The 15,155-nt window shown below is 30.0% G+C and overlaps 1 protein-coding gene across 5 annotated transcripts; it reads left to right on the plus strand.

The window, feature by feature from the left end:
* The first annotated feature begins 9,801 nt into the window (after positions 1-9,801).
* LOC126669167 (nucleoside hydrolase 3-like) lies at positions 9,802-14,944 on the plus strand. Of its 5 annotated transcripts, none has more exons than XM_050362553.1 (13): positions 9,802-9,907; positions 10,193-10,392; positions 10,626-10,805; positions 10,891-11,001; positions 11,899-12,237; positions 12,321-12,497; positions 12,597-12,881; positions 12,966-13,088; positions 13,166-13,363; positions 13,440-13,693; positions 13,814-14,018; positions 14,097-14,366; positions 14,456-14,944. In XM_050362553.1, exons 2-13 carry the CDS (start codon positions 10,231-10,233, stop codon positions 14,747-14,749), a joined length of 2,598 nt encoding a protein of 865 aa, XP_050218510.1. In that variant the 5' UTR covers positions 9,802-9,907; positions 10,193-10,230; the 3' UTR covers positions 14,750-14,944. The 5 variants fall into 5 exon arrangements, with proteins under 5 accessions (XP_050218510.1, XP_050218508.1, XP_050218509.1 ...); XM_050362551.2 differs by lacking the exon at positions 9,802-9,907 and adding an exon at positions 9,955-10,060; XM_050362552.2 differs by lacking the exon at positions 9,802-9,907 and adding an exon at positions 10,002-10,103.
* The last annotated feature ends 211 nt before the right edge of the window (positions 14,945-15,155 follow it).

The raw sequence follows: 15,155 nt of genomic DNA on the forward strand, positions 1-15,155 counted from the left end.
TCCTTAGGTCCTTATTGAATACTTTTGTTCACTTAGGCCTAGACTAATTTAGTCAACTATACAGTATCTTCGAGAAAGAAAATATGACCAACAATGATATCATTGTTAAATTTTCATGGACCACTATCCAACCTTAACATTTAATGAAACCCAGAATTTCCAGTAGAGAAATTATGTATCTACCCCATGAAAAACTCCAACCCATCTTATTGCACTTATTGATGGGATATCTGAAGGATGAGTTGTAATTCACATTTGATGGATAGAGAAAATAGTTCAATAACTTAAAAGACTAGGTGGGTAATTCATTTTTAAAAGTGTATGTATGAACTAGTAATTATAACATAAAATCAGGATCATAATAATTATCCCCAACCTAATAATTAACTATATCAATCTATTTAGTTTTAATCTAAGAAATTATTTTATAGTAAGAATATATTTATTTTTTAAGTTAATGATTTTTTTAATTCCAAATAGTACATGAAAATTAACCTTATTAATTATTTATTCAACTAGTTGTATGTCTGTGCAATTGTGCGGAAATAATTTAATATAAATTTTAGATTCTTTTTATTATAAAATTGTATACTACATTTCTTTTATTTTATTCTGATAATATAATATTAGACATAATTTTTCTTTGACTCAGATTTAAATTAATTTAAATGATTGATTTCTTTATAATGTTAAATAAATAACTTATGTAAATTAAAAATTCAAGAAAATGCTATATGATAACAACTCTTTTGATAAAAAATATAATACAATATTCAATTGATGTGAATTGAAAATTTACGAGAACAAATAACTCATAAATACTCGTATAAATTAAAAATTACTGCAATAGTATATTAACTATTTTGGAATAATTTAGTCGAGAATCGTTTCCACAATTCGTCATCCATTACTAATATTAAGACATCTATTTATAGTGATTACAAACTACTTAAGAGTTAAAAATACAAAAATTAATATTAATTTCTTTTATAGCTTATAGTTTAAATAATAACAATAAAATGATTTTTATAGTATGAACTTCACATAAATTTGAAAGGAAGGTTTTGATTTTTGTCATTAGTAAGGACATTAACTTATAATAATTGATTTGTTAAATTTGAAACTCACGAGAATGCTCGTTTGGTATAAATATTTTATTAACTTTAGGAAATAATAAAAACTATTTATTAATAAAAAACTCTTAGAAAAATACATAAGTATTTTATCTATATTGAAAACTCACAAAAATACTTATCTAGTTTAGAAATTCATGAACATGTTCATTTAGTATTCTCAATTATATAAGCATACATATTAATTTTAATAAATAACCATATTTGCGTGCAAATGTAGCTTAATTCATACAGTTCCTTAGCCAAAAGAGGTAAGATATTTTAATTCATTGAAAAAAGAAGTGTTCTTATTACGAGTAAACACAAATTCACGTGGTAGGTATGCATTTTGAAAGTATTTATTGCACAATTAATTCAAATTTGCACTAGTATATAGATTTCTTTAAAATGTTTGGTAACGGTTGTTAATCAATAATATTAGCAATGTCCTCTATGCCACTCATAACTTTATTGAGTGTCCAAACATATACTACTAATAATTATTAAGGACTAAAAAGTGAGGTTTGACCATTATTAGCATAATTAGCAAGTTGCATTTGGGGTAGAAAGTAATGCACCTTTTGGTGCACGCCATAGCACGAATAATGCTAATTGATAAATTTTAATAGAACAAATGATCATTTTACCCCTCAATTTAGCACAAAAAATCAAAAATAGGAAATAAGATTATTTTTATTCCGAATATAGTAAAATCGGATCAAATACTCTCCCTTCTCACTCTCACATAAGAGAGTGAGACACATAAGAGAGTGAGGCACACTCTCCAGTTTTAATAGTAATTTTTTTTTCTTAAGTGGTTTTTGATGGTAAAAAGTTTAAAATGATCCATTTTTTAATATTTTAAATTAATACTTAATAATGTTTAAAAAAATCAATTTAATTATTTTAATTTTAAAATTTTATATATCAAATTAACTCCCTATATTTTATATTTTTAATTAAAAAATTAGTTTTAAAAAAAAATGTTCTCGGGCGAGGAGGAGTTCCTCCTCGCATGAGAAGAGGAGTTGTTGCTCCGGTGAGTCTCGTTCAAGAACAGGCCGAGGAGCTGCTGCTTCCTGAAATTAAAAAAAAAATTGATCGTTTTTTAAAAAGTTCAAAAAGGTCTCTAGATTAATTAGAATTTTAATTATAGAGTAAATTATGATATTTATGAAACTCACTCTCTAATTAGGATGACACGTCAGCATAAGGTGGTTTTTGAGCCGGTTTTCACAAGTTCAGGGTATAAGTGATCCGGTTTTCCAGTTTTTGACTTTTTTGATACTTAATTTGTGCCAAGTTGAAGAGGTAAAATTATCTTTTGTTCAATTATATTTTTATATATATATATATTCGCTAATAAACTGTGTAGTACATAATATAATTTAAAAAGAAAATGCTTGAGCATATATAATACTATTAATTTTTTCATTTCATAAAGATAAAAAAATGTTACATTTTTTGCAAATAAACTAAGAAAATATAATTAAGTTACTGTAATGTTTCTAAAATACGCTTTTAAATTTCTAAAGTAAATAATTATAGAATATTGATTTAAAAAACTACTACAATGAATTTATAAATGATAAGACTGCAAGGGTATATTAATAATTTTACTAACATAAAATGTAGTCCTTTTTGTAATTTTTTTGGGATAATTAAAGTATTAATTTTTTTTATCTATATGAGACAAAGAACGAATGAGGTTAACCATAAAACTGCCCTAAAAAATTGGTTAATATTTAGAAATACTCTATAAACTTCAAAAATGCTATTTTTATTTAAAAATAAAAATCTGTTCACTTTTCACACTTTTATTTTTATTTATAAAAAATAATCATAGATAAATATTTGATACCTCAAAAAAATATATCAAATTTTTTAATAAATCTCTGATACGAAGAGGACACAATAAGAATTTTTAGGTGTTGAGTGAAAATATTTTTAGTGTCGGGTGAATAAAAAAATGTATTTTAATTTTTTTGCCGTTTATAGGATTTTTTTTTACAGTTTTCTCTTAACCACAAAACTACTGAAAAAACACTTAATTTTCAAGAATATGCTATAAGCTTAAATATTTCATCTTTATTTTTTTTATTACTTCTTATACTTTTATTTTTACCTATAAAAATACATTGTAAATACATACTTGATACCTTAAAAATACATAGTTGATAGATCTTTGATACGGAACGCATAAAACAAAAACTTTTTATGTTTCTGTTTATATTTATAAAAAATACATCATAAATACATGTTTGATACGATAAAAAATATATTTCTGATACATTTTCGATACATCTCTAATACGGAGCAGACAAAATAAGAATTTTTAGGTGCCAAATGAAAACAATATAGATGCTATATAATTGTTTTCCTTTTAAATGCGTTTTTAAAGTTTTTGACCATTTTTAGGAGTTTTTACATTTTCTCTAAATTTTATGACTTTTTTTAAGTCTCCTTTTTGAATTTGCCTTCGTTCCCAGTTCCCACATAGTCGGTACACCTAATTAATCCTCTACTGTTAAGAAAAGAAATGAGGCTAATCTAATAAATAAGACCACTTTGAATTAAAAAAAAAAACTAAGACCACTTACAAATTTCATGGTTTGGACCATCTATAGTTAACATGGTGGAGCTTCAAACACTTATCAATCGGATAATACACCAATAAACCGATTAAGATTTCCCATAGTAATTATAACTAATCAAATCATTAAGAATCCGAAATAGCTAAACATCCAAATTTGTTAATTTTTAGTTTTACTAATGTGATGAAATGTGATGGAGACTAAATTAGTAATTTATAGGGTTAATGTAAAAAAAATCACGAATTTTACACGTTTTCTCATTTTAATCACGCAGTTTAAATTGTCTCATTTTCATGCACGAACTACCACTTTTTCTTAAATTCATGCACGGTGTTGAAGTGACACTCATTCATTGGTGTAAAATGACCTCCACCTCAGCGAATTACACCAATGGAACTATGACACCTCAACACCGTGCATGAATTTGAGAAAAAGTGGTAGTTTGTGCATGAAAATGAGAAAATTTAAACTGTATGATTAAAATAAAAAAACGTGTAAAGTTGGTGAATTTTTATGACTAACCCTAATTTATAACGTAAGTCTTCATACTGTTAGGAATATGGCTTAAATCTTATTTGATTAATTATGCAAGAATATTTATGTAATATAAATTAAATCATTTTATTGATTAACTCTGTGGAGAAAGAAATTAAAAATTGAATATAATATATTTCTCTTTCTTTGTAATTAATTAATGTATTCTATATATAACATGCATAAAGACAATTAAAGTTATATATTGAGAGGCAACAAATATGCAATCCTAACATTCATTTGGATTCTTTTTTTTCGAGAGAATAACCAACTTTGAGATAAGAAATAATTTTTTTTATCAGTGATATGATATGCATGTTAAAGTGGGAAATCCCACATTGGTTGTGTGTGTGAATGGATTTGTGTTTATATATTAGTTGGGCACCTCCACTTAACACCAATTGGTTTTAAGATGGAATCTAACATGGTATCAAAGCCTTGTCCATTCACACAATTTGAGTTTGGCCCGGCCCACGTGAGATTTACGTGAGGGGGGACTTTGTTGCTCGGCCCGTACACGCTACGCGTGAGGGGGAGTGTTAAAGTGGGAAATCCCACATTGGTTGTGTGTGTGAGTGGACATGTGTTTATATATTGGTTGGGCACCTCCACTTAATACCAATTGGTTTTAAGATGGAATCTAACAATGCATCAGTGTTAGTAATTGGTTGGAATAACATTTTAAAAAAATTCACTAACGAGAGGCAAAATCAAACCCCTGACTTTTCGAGAAATGTACAGTGACGAGTGTAGCTATTGGGTTACACCCTCATGTACTAAGAAAGTCTATTCTTTTTAAGAAAAATTGATACAATACGATTGTTGCATTATATATCATTCATGCAACAAATAAATAATGCATTAGCTATGTGAAATAAATAATACATTAGCTATGTGAAGTATTTTGCAATATAGTGAAATTCAATAATATTTGTTATACTTAGTGTTTTACTATTTTTTATATTAAAAATAGCATAAGAAATACAGCATGCAATGAAGATGGTCTTTTAATAATGCATTAGAGTTAGATTTTAAAATTTAATGCTAAATTATAGTATTACCGCTGCATTTTAGTATTACATTGAAAACGCTTTAAACATAGATAAATTGACAAACCATGTAAATTTTTTATATTTATATTTATTTATTATTAATTATCTTCAATTAAATGTTATTAGTTTTCACCGCATACAAATTATGTAATTTCCATAACAATTTATAACATTGTCGAGCTGGTTCCGTGTGCATATTGAAATTGATCATATGCGTGAATTTCTATATAAAAGAATATTGAAATGTTAACTACTAACAATTCTGTTTTAGCAACAAAGAAGAGAAATGGAGGAGAAAAAGGGCAAATGACTTGTTTTAGGTTAGAATCTACTTACATATTAGTCCGTCGGTAATTTCTAACCAAAACGGTTTGTTTAATGGATTACCTAATCCGTCGGCAAATTTTCCAAACAAATTGGCGGGAATTCTCCCGCCATTTTAGCGAGATACTATCCGTCGTTAAACTATGGCGCCATTTGCTCGCTCCATTTAGTGACGTATTCCATCGCTAATCCGTTGCTATATCACAAATTACCGACAGATTCTAAATCCGCCGTTAAAATCCGTTGGTAAAATCAAGATTTCTAGTCACTACTAAAATCCAGCCTTTTAGCGACGGATTTTCTGTCGCTAAAAGGCTGAAATCGTTTGGCTATTTTTAATATAACGGATTTATCGTTCTTTTACCCATAGACATAGATCGACTGTATAATTATATTAATTTGTATTTTTAATCTAAAAAGAAAAAATTCGGGCACAATGAAATTACAATATTTCCATTTTTGGAAATAACGTTATCATTAAACTACATCAACTGTCAAAGGATTCCAAAATTGATTGAAAAGAGAGAGATAAAGAAGATTGCAACTGTTAAAACGGAACAAGAAAAAGCAGAATAAATTCAGTATGCCCATAAAGCCATATATATACGTAGGAATGCACGAACAATTAAAAATTTAATAAAAAAGTTAGTGTGATGGCCAATCACCGTCTTAGAATCTAATTATTTCAAGAATATCATTTTGTCTAATCAAATTCCATTTGACTAACTAACACATTAATAAGATATTTTACATTTGACCCTCAAGACTCAATATTTAAAATTTGTTAGGGAAACATTTGATACAGAATTGTCTGATTATTACTCGCAGTACATAGAGAGTATTCAAAAACAATTAAACCAATTAACTCAAATCGATTCACCAAACCAAATTAAATTATAGTTTCAATGATTAATAAAACAAAAAATTTAATTATTCATCTGCTTTGCGGTTATTATAATTTAAAAATAAAGGTTCTTCTATAAAATAATATATTTTATATTTTTTGATAATGAATTTTTATTTTTTTATTTTTATTATCGTTTAATGAATATTAATCTTTTTATAATGTTAGGATATCTATCATATAAACAAAATATATAAAATTTCTATGATTTTTTTTTATTTTTAGTCATTATTATAATTTATTATATAAATATAAATATATTTTATGATAAATAAAAAAATAAAAAAATTATTTTCTTATATTATATAACACATAAAATAACTATTTGATGATGATTTGAAATGAATCCAAAGACTTTGACAAAAAAAAAGAACCGAGTCTAAAGAAAAAATTATCAAAGCAAATTAAACAAATTTTCAGGTTTATTATCTATCTGATTTGATTTTGATTCTAAAATTTATCAAATCACTTTAATTGGTTTGAGCTAAAATATAAAACAAATTATTATGAAATCCCTTACATTTGACATAATTCACATTTTAATCCTTTTTGTTTGAAAACTAGATTATATCGCCCCTCACTTTTACTTATGTCAATATTTTAGTCCCTCCATCCATTTTTAGTGTTAGTCAACAAAGTTAAAGGACTTATGGATAAATTAATTATCAAACCCGAGGGACGAAATAGTTGTCAAAAACAAAATTGACGGGTGAAATCGTTGAGAGAAAAAAAAGTGGGGGGCCATATAGTTTCGTTGACTTCGTTGACTAACATCCAAAATGGATGAAAGGACTAAATCGTTGACAAAAATAAAAGTGAATTTTTCAAACAGGAGGGACTAAACTGTGAATTATATTAAATATGAAAGATGTCATAGTAATTTGCTCTAAAATATATTTACTACAAATCATAGCATACCATATATACATCTTTAGTAGTTGTAGTAGTAGTTACTCCATGATTATTAAATTGTAAATAGAACCATTAAGATTTTAGGTTTTTTTTTATAGAATAAGATGTTAGGTTAAATGAGTAAAATTGGTGAATGGCATAAATAAAAAGATATAGATTGGCATCTCAATAATTGATTTTTTTAGGGCATCCATGCGAAATGGTTAAAAATAAAATGATAAAACCCATATTTAAGTTTTTTCACTATCATATAGGTCCCTCACTATCAAAAATGAAATTGCATGAAATAACCAGATTATTTTTTTTGATTGGGATTCCTTCAAGTTCATTTGAACTTGAGGGGGTCATGTTCACGATTTATACCGTTCAGTTTAAAATAAATGGTGCAGATTACTTTAAATAAAATTTTGCTTTTTTGCTATTTTTTATCCGTTTCTTTTTTTGCCCAATACAGAGTATGAACAAAAAAATAGCAAAATAACAAAAAAAAATGAATAAAAAATTTGAATTATTCCAAAAAAAAGATATGACATTGACAATAATTCAAATTTGTTCCCAAAGCCGACCATATGAGATCCCTCTCAACTCAAATTATTTTGCTCCTTTTGTTGTTCTTAGGGTATTGGGCATATGGCTCCCACCAAGTTCTTAAAACTAAAAACCAGTTGACTAATTTTTCAAGAAAGCACAATTAGCTCCCTAAATTTTCTCATAGTTTTTCTTGGCACCTTTAATTTAATTTTCAAGGAAACTTCATTATTGTTCTAGATTTTAATCAATCCTGGCCCCTGAATATTTATTACTGGTTTTGCCCCACTTAATGATATGATGGTAGAGGACTTATCTTCCACTCCATTACCTTATATTTATATGTTGGTAGGTTCTACAGAAAAACCGAACCAACTTGGAAAACTGAATCAAATTGATTAATTTTGTTTGCATTGGTTTCATATTAGTATTATTTTGATATGTTAGTTTGTCTATGTTGGAAAAATAAAAAAAAATCAGTTAAATTTTAGTTCAAACTGAACAAACAGACTAATTCAGTTCGAATTGGGAATTTTTATATTGTTATAATCTCGGAATCAATTTGATTTTAAAGTAAAATAATATTTTGATGAGGTCCGATTCGAAATGAATGCACCTACCTATATGTAATATGTTGGTTAGGGGTGAGCATCATTCGGTTCAGTTCGATTGGAATTTTTTCGGTTTTCGGTTTGGAAATTTTTTAAACCGAACTGAATCAAACTTTTAGTTTGGAGGTAAAAATTCGAACCGAACCAAACCGAAAATTTCATATCGGTACGGTTCGGTTAAAATCGAATTTGACTATTTTTTAATTTTTTCTATTAAAATTAATTCAAATATTAAATAATTATAGTCTAACAAACTTTCATATTTGTTTAAATAGCAATTATTAACTCATATATCAATAATAATTAAGATATAAAGAAAAAAAAACATATAAATATAAGTATATATGTATATTATTTTTAATATATATATATATATATATGTATATATGTATATGTATATATATATATATGTATATATGTATATATATGTATATATGTATATATATGTATATATGTATATATGTATATATATGTATATATGTATATATATATATATGTATATATGTATATATATATGTATATATATATATATATTTTATATTAAAATTCGGTTAATTTGGTTTTTCAGCCGGTTCAGTTTTTAAAACACCCAAACCAAATCGAACACCAAACTTTAACGAAAGTAGAAACCGAATCAAACTGTTTTCACCAAAAAAACCGAACCAAATAATAAAGTTCGATTCGATTCAGTTCGATTTTTCGGTTGTTGCACACCCCTAATGTTGGTACCTCTGCTTTTACATCAGCTTTTATCTTATCATATCCACTACTGTTTTTATTTTCTTTCCTTTTTCCTTACAAAATTCAATTCTGCTTTATACAATTTGAAAATTTAAACTACAAGGTATTTTTTCTCTTAAACATTTTAAATTGATGTAATAGTTAGGATAAATTCTATCTCAACCGGTCACCGGAATTAAATTTTAACGGTGAATAATAAAGAGACAATTACACCAAACTCCAATAGTAAAAAAACTGAAAATGACCTCACTTATTTTGTTTAGTACAAGTACTGTTCAATGTTCAAAATTCAATAGTAAAATACTGAAAATGACCTCACTTATTTTGTTTACTACAAGTATTGTTCAATTTTCAAAATTCAATAGTAAAAAAACTGAAAATGACCTCACTTATTTTTTTTAGTACAAGTACTGTTCAATGTTCAAAATCACTGGTCAGACTAATTTAAACCGAGTTAGGTAGGACATGTTAAGACGACAAAACTCCTTCCGATGTTTTATAAAAATGATTCATACTCAGAGCTCGAATCCAAAAAATCTAATTAAAAAAGAATGAACTCTCGCCGGTAAAGGGACCTCAATTATAAATTCAAAAGGTGACATCTATAATGAAATCAACATTCATTCATGACCTTTCAAATTGAAATCATTGCATTGATTTTTAAGATAATGATACTTTTTTCCTTTTCTTTTCTTTTTATTCATATTGGAGATATCAGAGTCAAAAATCATTTCTATGACTGCTAATTGTATTTTCTGTTGTCTCTTCTCTTGCTTTTTTTCATTATTCAGGTTTTATGGATTTTTTATCTTTTTTTTTTTTTACTTTTTTTAGTAAGATGAATGTAACAGTTTAGAGTATTGTTAATGTTATTTTGCAGGTTTGGAAGGAAAGGTTTTAATAGGAGCAAAGAAAAAAATGCTGGTGTTACAGAGGATTTTCTTGATACTTGTTCTACTGGTCATCACAGTAGTACAAGGTAAACCAGAAAGGATTGTCTTTGATACGGATGTAGATACCGATGATTTCTTCGCTCTATTGTACCTCTTGAAGCTTAACCGGTCAGAGTTCGAGTTGCAGGTTAGTCACCTTTTATGTTGCACGAAAACGAAAATACTAATACAAAAAACTGCAAAAATGACATTTTATAAATAGTATGTTATTAATATACAGTTTTGTAGTTTCAGAAACGTTTATAGAAATGAACTGTGCAAAATAAATAAAACTCAAGTTACTCGATAAATTTCCGTGCAATATGTCAGGTTAGTCTCTATATAGCGTGACACTAGCTAGTTCGAATTGTGTTGCTACAGGGTATCACTATAAGTGCAAATGCATGGAGCGATGCAGGGCATGCTGTGAACCATATTTATGACATTCTTTATATGATGGACCGTGACGATATTCCTCTCGGAGTTGGTGGTGAGGGTGGAATTCTTGATGATGGTACTATACTTCCGAATGTCGGTGGATACCTTCCGATAATCGAACAGGTTAAATTCCGGGGGCTTGTTTGTTTGATTACTATCACAGAAAAATAAACTGTTTTCTCTAAATAAGAATTGCTTGTCATGTTAGGGAATTTCAACAGTAGGAGGCTGTCGATACAGGCAAGCCATTTCTTTAGGTATTCGAGGACGACTAGATGTCGATTCCAACTTTGGTTTGAGGAAAGCCTTTCTGCCGCAGGTACTGCTGAGTTTGTTCTTTGTTTAATCTGTCAAGTTCTTAAATAATTTCCTGTCGAACTCAATGCATTCTGTTTGAACCGAATGGAGCGGAATCAAAATTTTGAATTTTTCTTTCCAAAATTAAAGTGAATCCAATTTTCAAGATTTTAAACATTTCAAACTGAGTAGGTTTGGTCGACTTCAGTGTGATTTTTTTTGGCTCGGTATGATTAAAAGAATGAACATAACTTTTTTTACTTTTCAAACCGGACCGAACAAAAATTACATACAGAAACAAACGGGTTTAGAAAGTTTGCGGTTATTGAACTATAGGTCTTTGGTTACCATTGTTTCATTTGTTATATTTTTATAATTGAACTTTCATTTTTACATAAACGGAAGGTTATTTTAGCAATTCAAATAAAAATTGCTTATGTAGCAGCGAAAATTTGTGTGATTATCCGACGTGTCTGGTTACCACATATAAGCAATTTTTAACCATATCTGCTATAGGCCAATGTAAGCCTAACCTGAATGGTTAAGGCATCTCTAGTGCATCAAGAGGTTGTGCGTTCAAACACGCTTCGGTAACTAACAACTAACAAATGAGATTTGAAAGAGTCGATTACCATCTTTGATAAAAAAAAAAAACCATATCTGCTATAGTTATAACCTCCGATGTAAAAGGGAAAGTCCATTTATCAAAATATAACAAATAAAGCGATGCTACTGTAAAGTCTATAGTTCGGTAACCTTAAAAAACTTTAAATATTATTGCAACAATCTTGAATCTGCTACTAAAATGGCATTACCATTGCAGCACTATGTAGTAATACTAATAGTATCTCAAACTTAAATCAGTAGTCAGTGATCATCATGTTGAATAAGATTCTGATAGTTTATGTTGGAAAACTAGGGCAGCAGGAAATATAATCCTCTCCGACAACCAACTGCACAACAAGTTCTGATAGACACAATATCTGCAGGTTCTACTAACGTCATTATAGTAGGAGGTCACACAAATTTTGCAATTTTCCTTATGAACAATCCACATCTAAAGAAGAACATCAAGCATATCTATGTCATGGGTGGCAGCGTAAGGTCACGAAATCCTTCCGGTTGCTGCCCGACAAATGCAACAACGTCGTCTTGTCGGAATAGACAATGCGGTGACCGTGGTAATCTGTTTTCAGATTACACCAGTAATCCTTATGCCAAATTTAACATTTTCGCCGATCCTTTCGCTGCGTACCAGGTAATAATGTATATGGTTACGGGTATAATAGATTTGCTGAACATTACAGAGACTGATCTGAAACTTAATTCTGATTCTTTCAGGTTATTCATTCAGGAATTCCGATAACGTTGGTGCCTCTGGATGCAACAAACACGATTCCCATTACTCAGGAATTCTTTAACACATTTGAGCTTAATCAGAATACTTATGAGGCGCAATACTGTTTCCAATCCTTGAAAATGGCTCGTGAAACTCGATCAGATGTCCAGTTTTACTCGGTAAATGTTCGATTTCTTTGTTTCAGTATCTTATTATGTTGATTGTTTTTGAGAGAAAAAATAAAATTGAAGAATAAGGAATGAAATTGAAATTTGCAGAATTATTTCATGTGGGATTCATTCACATCAGGAGTAGCAGTTTCTATGATGCGTAATTCGCTGAAGCGAAACGGAGAAAATGAATTTGCTGAAATGGAATATATGAACATAACAGTAGTTACTTCAAATGAACCATATGGAGTGTATGATGGTTCGAATCCATTTTTCGGTGGCCGTAAGCTTCCGAAGTTTAACCTGACAAGAGGTGGAGTACATAGTGGTCATGTACAAACAGGCCTGAGAGACCCTTTTTGCACTGCACAGAATGGGAGAGGAAGATGCCAGGTCAGCTTCACATTAGTCACAGTATCAGAAAATGAGATTAGGGTTTTCGGTTATCGTACAATTTTCATTAGCTCTTATTTTCAGGATGGCTATACGAAGGAGGTAACAGGTCCTGAAGGTGTTCGTGTTATTGTCGCGACGAAAGCAAAACCTAATCCAAACACTAGTAGTGAACTTGACAAGGCCTTTTTCAAGAATTTCTTGGAAGTAAGTTCTTTTTTTTGGACAGAATGTTGTTTTTATTGATCTTGATAATCAAGTTTGTTTCCCCTCATTCTGTGTAGGTTTTGAATAATCCTGAACAAACTGGAAGACTCAATTTTACGACACAGTTTCCTTATTACAGAGAAATTCTTTACAAGCCGGATTTTGGAAGCAAAAGACTTGGCAAACCTGTTGTCTTTGACATGGATATGAGTGCTGGAGATTTTCTTGCTCTGTTCTATCTCCTTAAATTGCCTGTAGAATTAATAAACCTCAAGGTAACTGATAATTTTTCTCAGTTTCTATGAATAAATCAAGAGTGACCTGAAGAATACTGCTTTCCAATTCCTTCAGGCTATCATTGTAAGTCCGACCGGGTGGGCCAATGCAGCAACTATAGATGTAGTGTATGACTTACTGCATATGATGGGTCGTGATGACATTCCGGTTGGCCTTGGAGATGCTTTTGCTAAAAACCAGTCTGATTCCATTTTTCCTTCTGTTGGTGACTGCAAGTATGCGAAGTCTGTTCCACACGGCAGTGGCGGAATTTTGGATTCTGATACTCTTTACGGTCTTGCTAGGAATCTACCACGAAGCCCCCGAAGGTAATTGTGACATCTTAAATAAAAAATGTGAGGATGGTTAGAATGGTTTATATATAATTCTCAGGATTCAGCTACAAATTAACTTTGGTTAATCATTTTGGGTCTCGTTTTCTTGTCAAGGTATACTGCACAAAACTCTGCAAAATTTGGAGCTCCTCGCGACACTGATCATCCTGAACTCAGACAGCCTCTAGCACTTGAGATTTGGGAGTCTGTCAAGAAAACATTGGAGCCAGAATCAGAAATCAGTATATTAACAAATGGACCATTGACTAATTTAGCAAATATAATTTTATCAGACAAGAAAGCTAGCACTGTGATTAAGGTCAGTAGACTTGTTGATCATCTGAATTGCAGTTTTAGATAATAAAACATTAAGTTGGTCTTAAATTTGTTATTTCAGGATGTGTATGTTGTCGGGGGACAAATTAGCCGTTCTAATGAATATCCAGAAATGAATATGCATCTTGACCCCTTGGCTGCAAAGACAGTTTTTGAGTCATCACTCAACATTACACTCATTCCGCTAGAGGCGCAACGGAAAGTAACTTCATTCTCCACGATCCTACAAAGTTTAAGCAAGACAAACAGCACACCTGAGGCATTGTTTGCCCGTCGTGTACTGTCCAAGCTTTACCGGTTGCAACAAAAACACCACAGATACCATCACATGGTAAAAGATTCGAATCTGATCAGAAGATTTGGATTTGGCTTGTCTGCTTGCTGTTTCTGATGCTATTACTAGATAATGTTGTTTTGCAGGATATATTCCTGGGAGAAATACTCGGCGCGGTAGTCTTGGGTGACGATTTGTCGTTGTTGGACGCGACATGGCAATTCAAGCCGATTAGGGTTGTTGCCGGGGGTGATGAATTTAGAGATGGGGAGATTGTGGTAGATGAAAAACAAGGAAAAATTGTGAGAATATTGGAAAGTGTAGATCCAACAGTTTATTATAACCGTTTTGCAACGGAACTAGGAGTAAAGAACCAATCTGCTGTGGTAGCAGGTTTTGAGGAGCAGGGAAGAATTTGGAGTCGCAAAACCAAATCCTGACAAAAAACTGAAGAATATATTTTGTTAATGCATTACACTAATTGCATATTCTTTGACAGCAGCAAATTCTTTGTTTTCATTTCAACATATGAAAGTTTCATTTATAAGTAATAACACTGGAAACATATCTTATACACATCAATTACTGTGACTGAACATTGATAATCGAAAAGTTTAGAGTTCGGTATTTGGCAACCGGTATTTTGATAAATTAAATGTATAAGGTAAAGTGAGTTCGTACTTGTTCACGCTTCAAGTCTAATATCGCGGGTGTAGGAAAGTTAGAAATTTACCTAACTCGAATTTTTCAGTTTATTCTTAAATCATTTTGCAATGCAATTACATTATGGTTGGTTGATCTGTCAAGATTAGGGATGGCGATGGGGCGGGGTGGGGACGGGGAAGC

The sequence above is a fragment of the Mercurialis annua genome, linkage group LG2, assembly GCF_937616625.2.
Source record: "Mercurialis annua linkage group LG2, ddMerAnnu1.2, whole genome shotgun sequence".
NCBI lineage: Eukaryota > Viridiplantae > Streptophyta > Magnoliopsida > Malpighiales > Euphorbiaceae > Mercurialis > Mercurialis annua.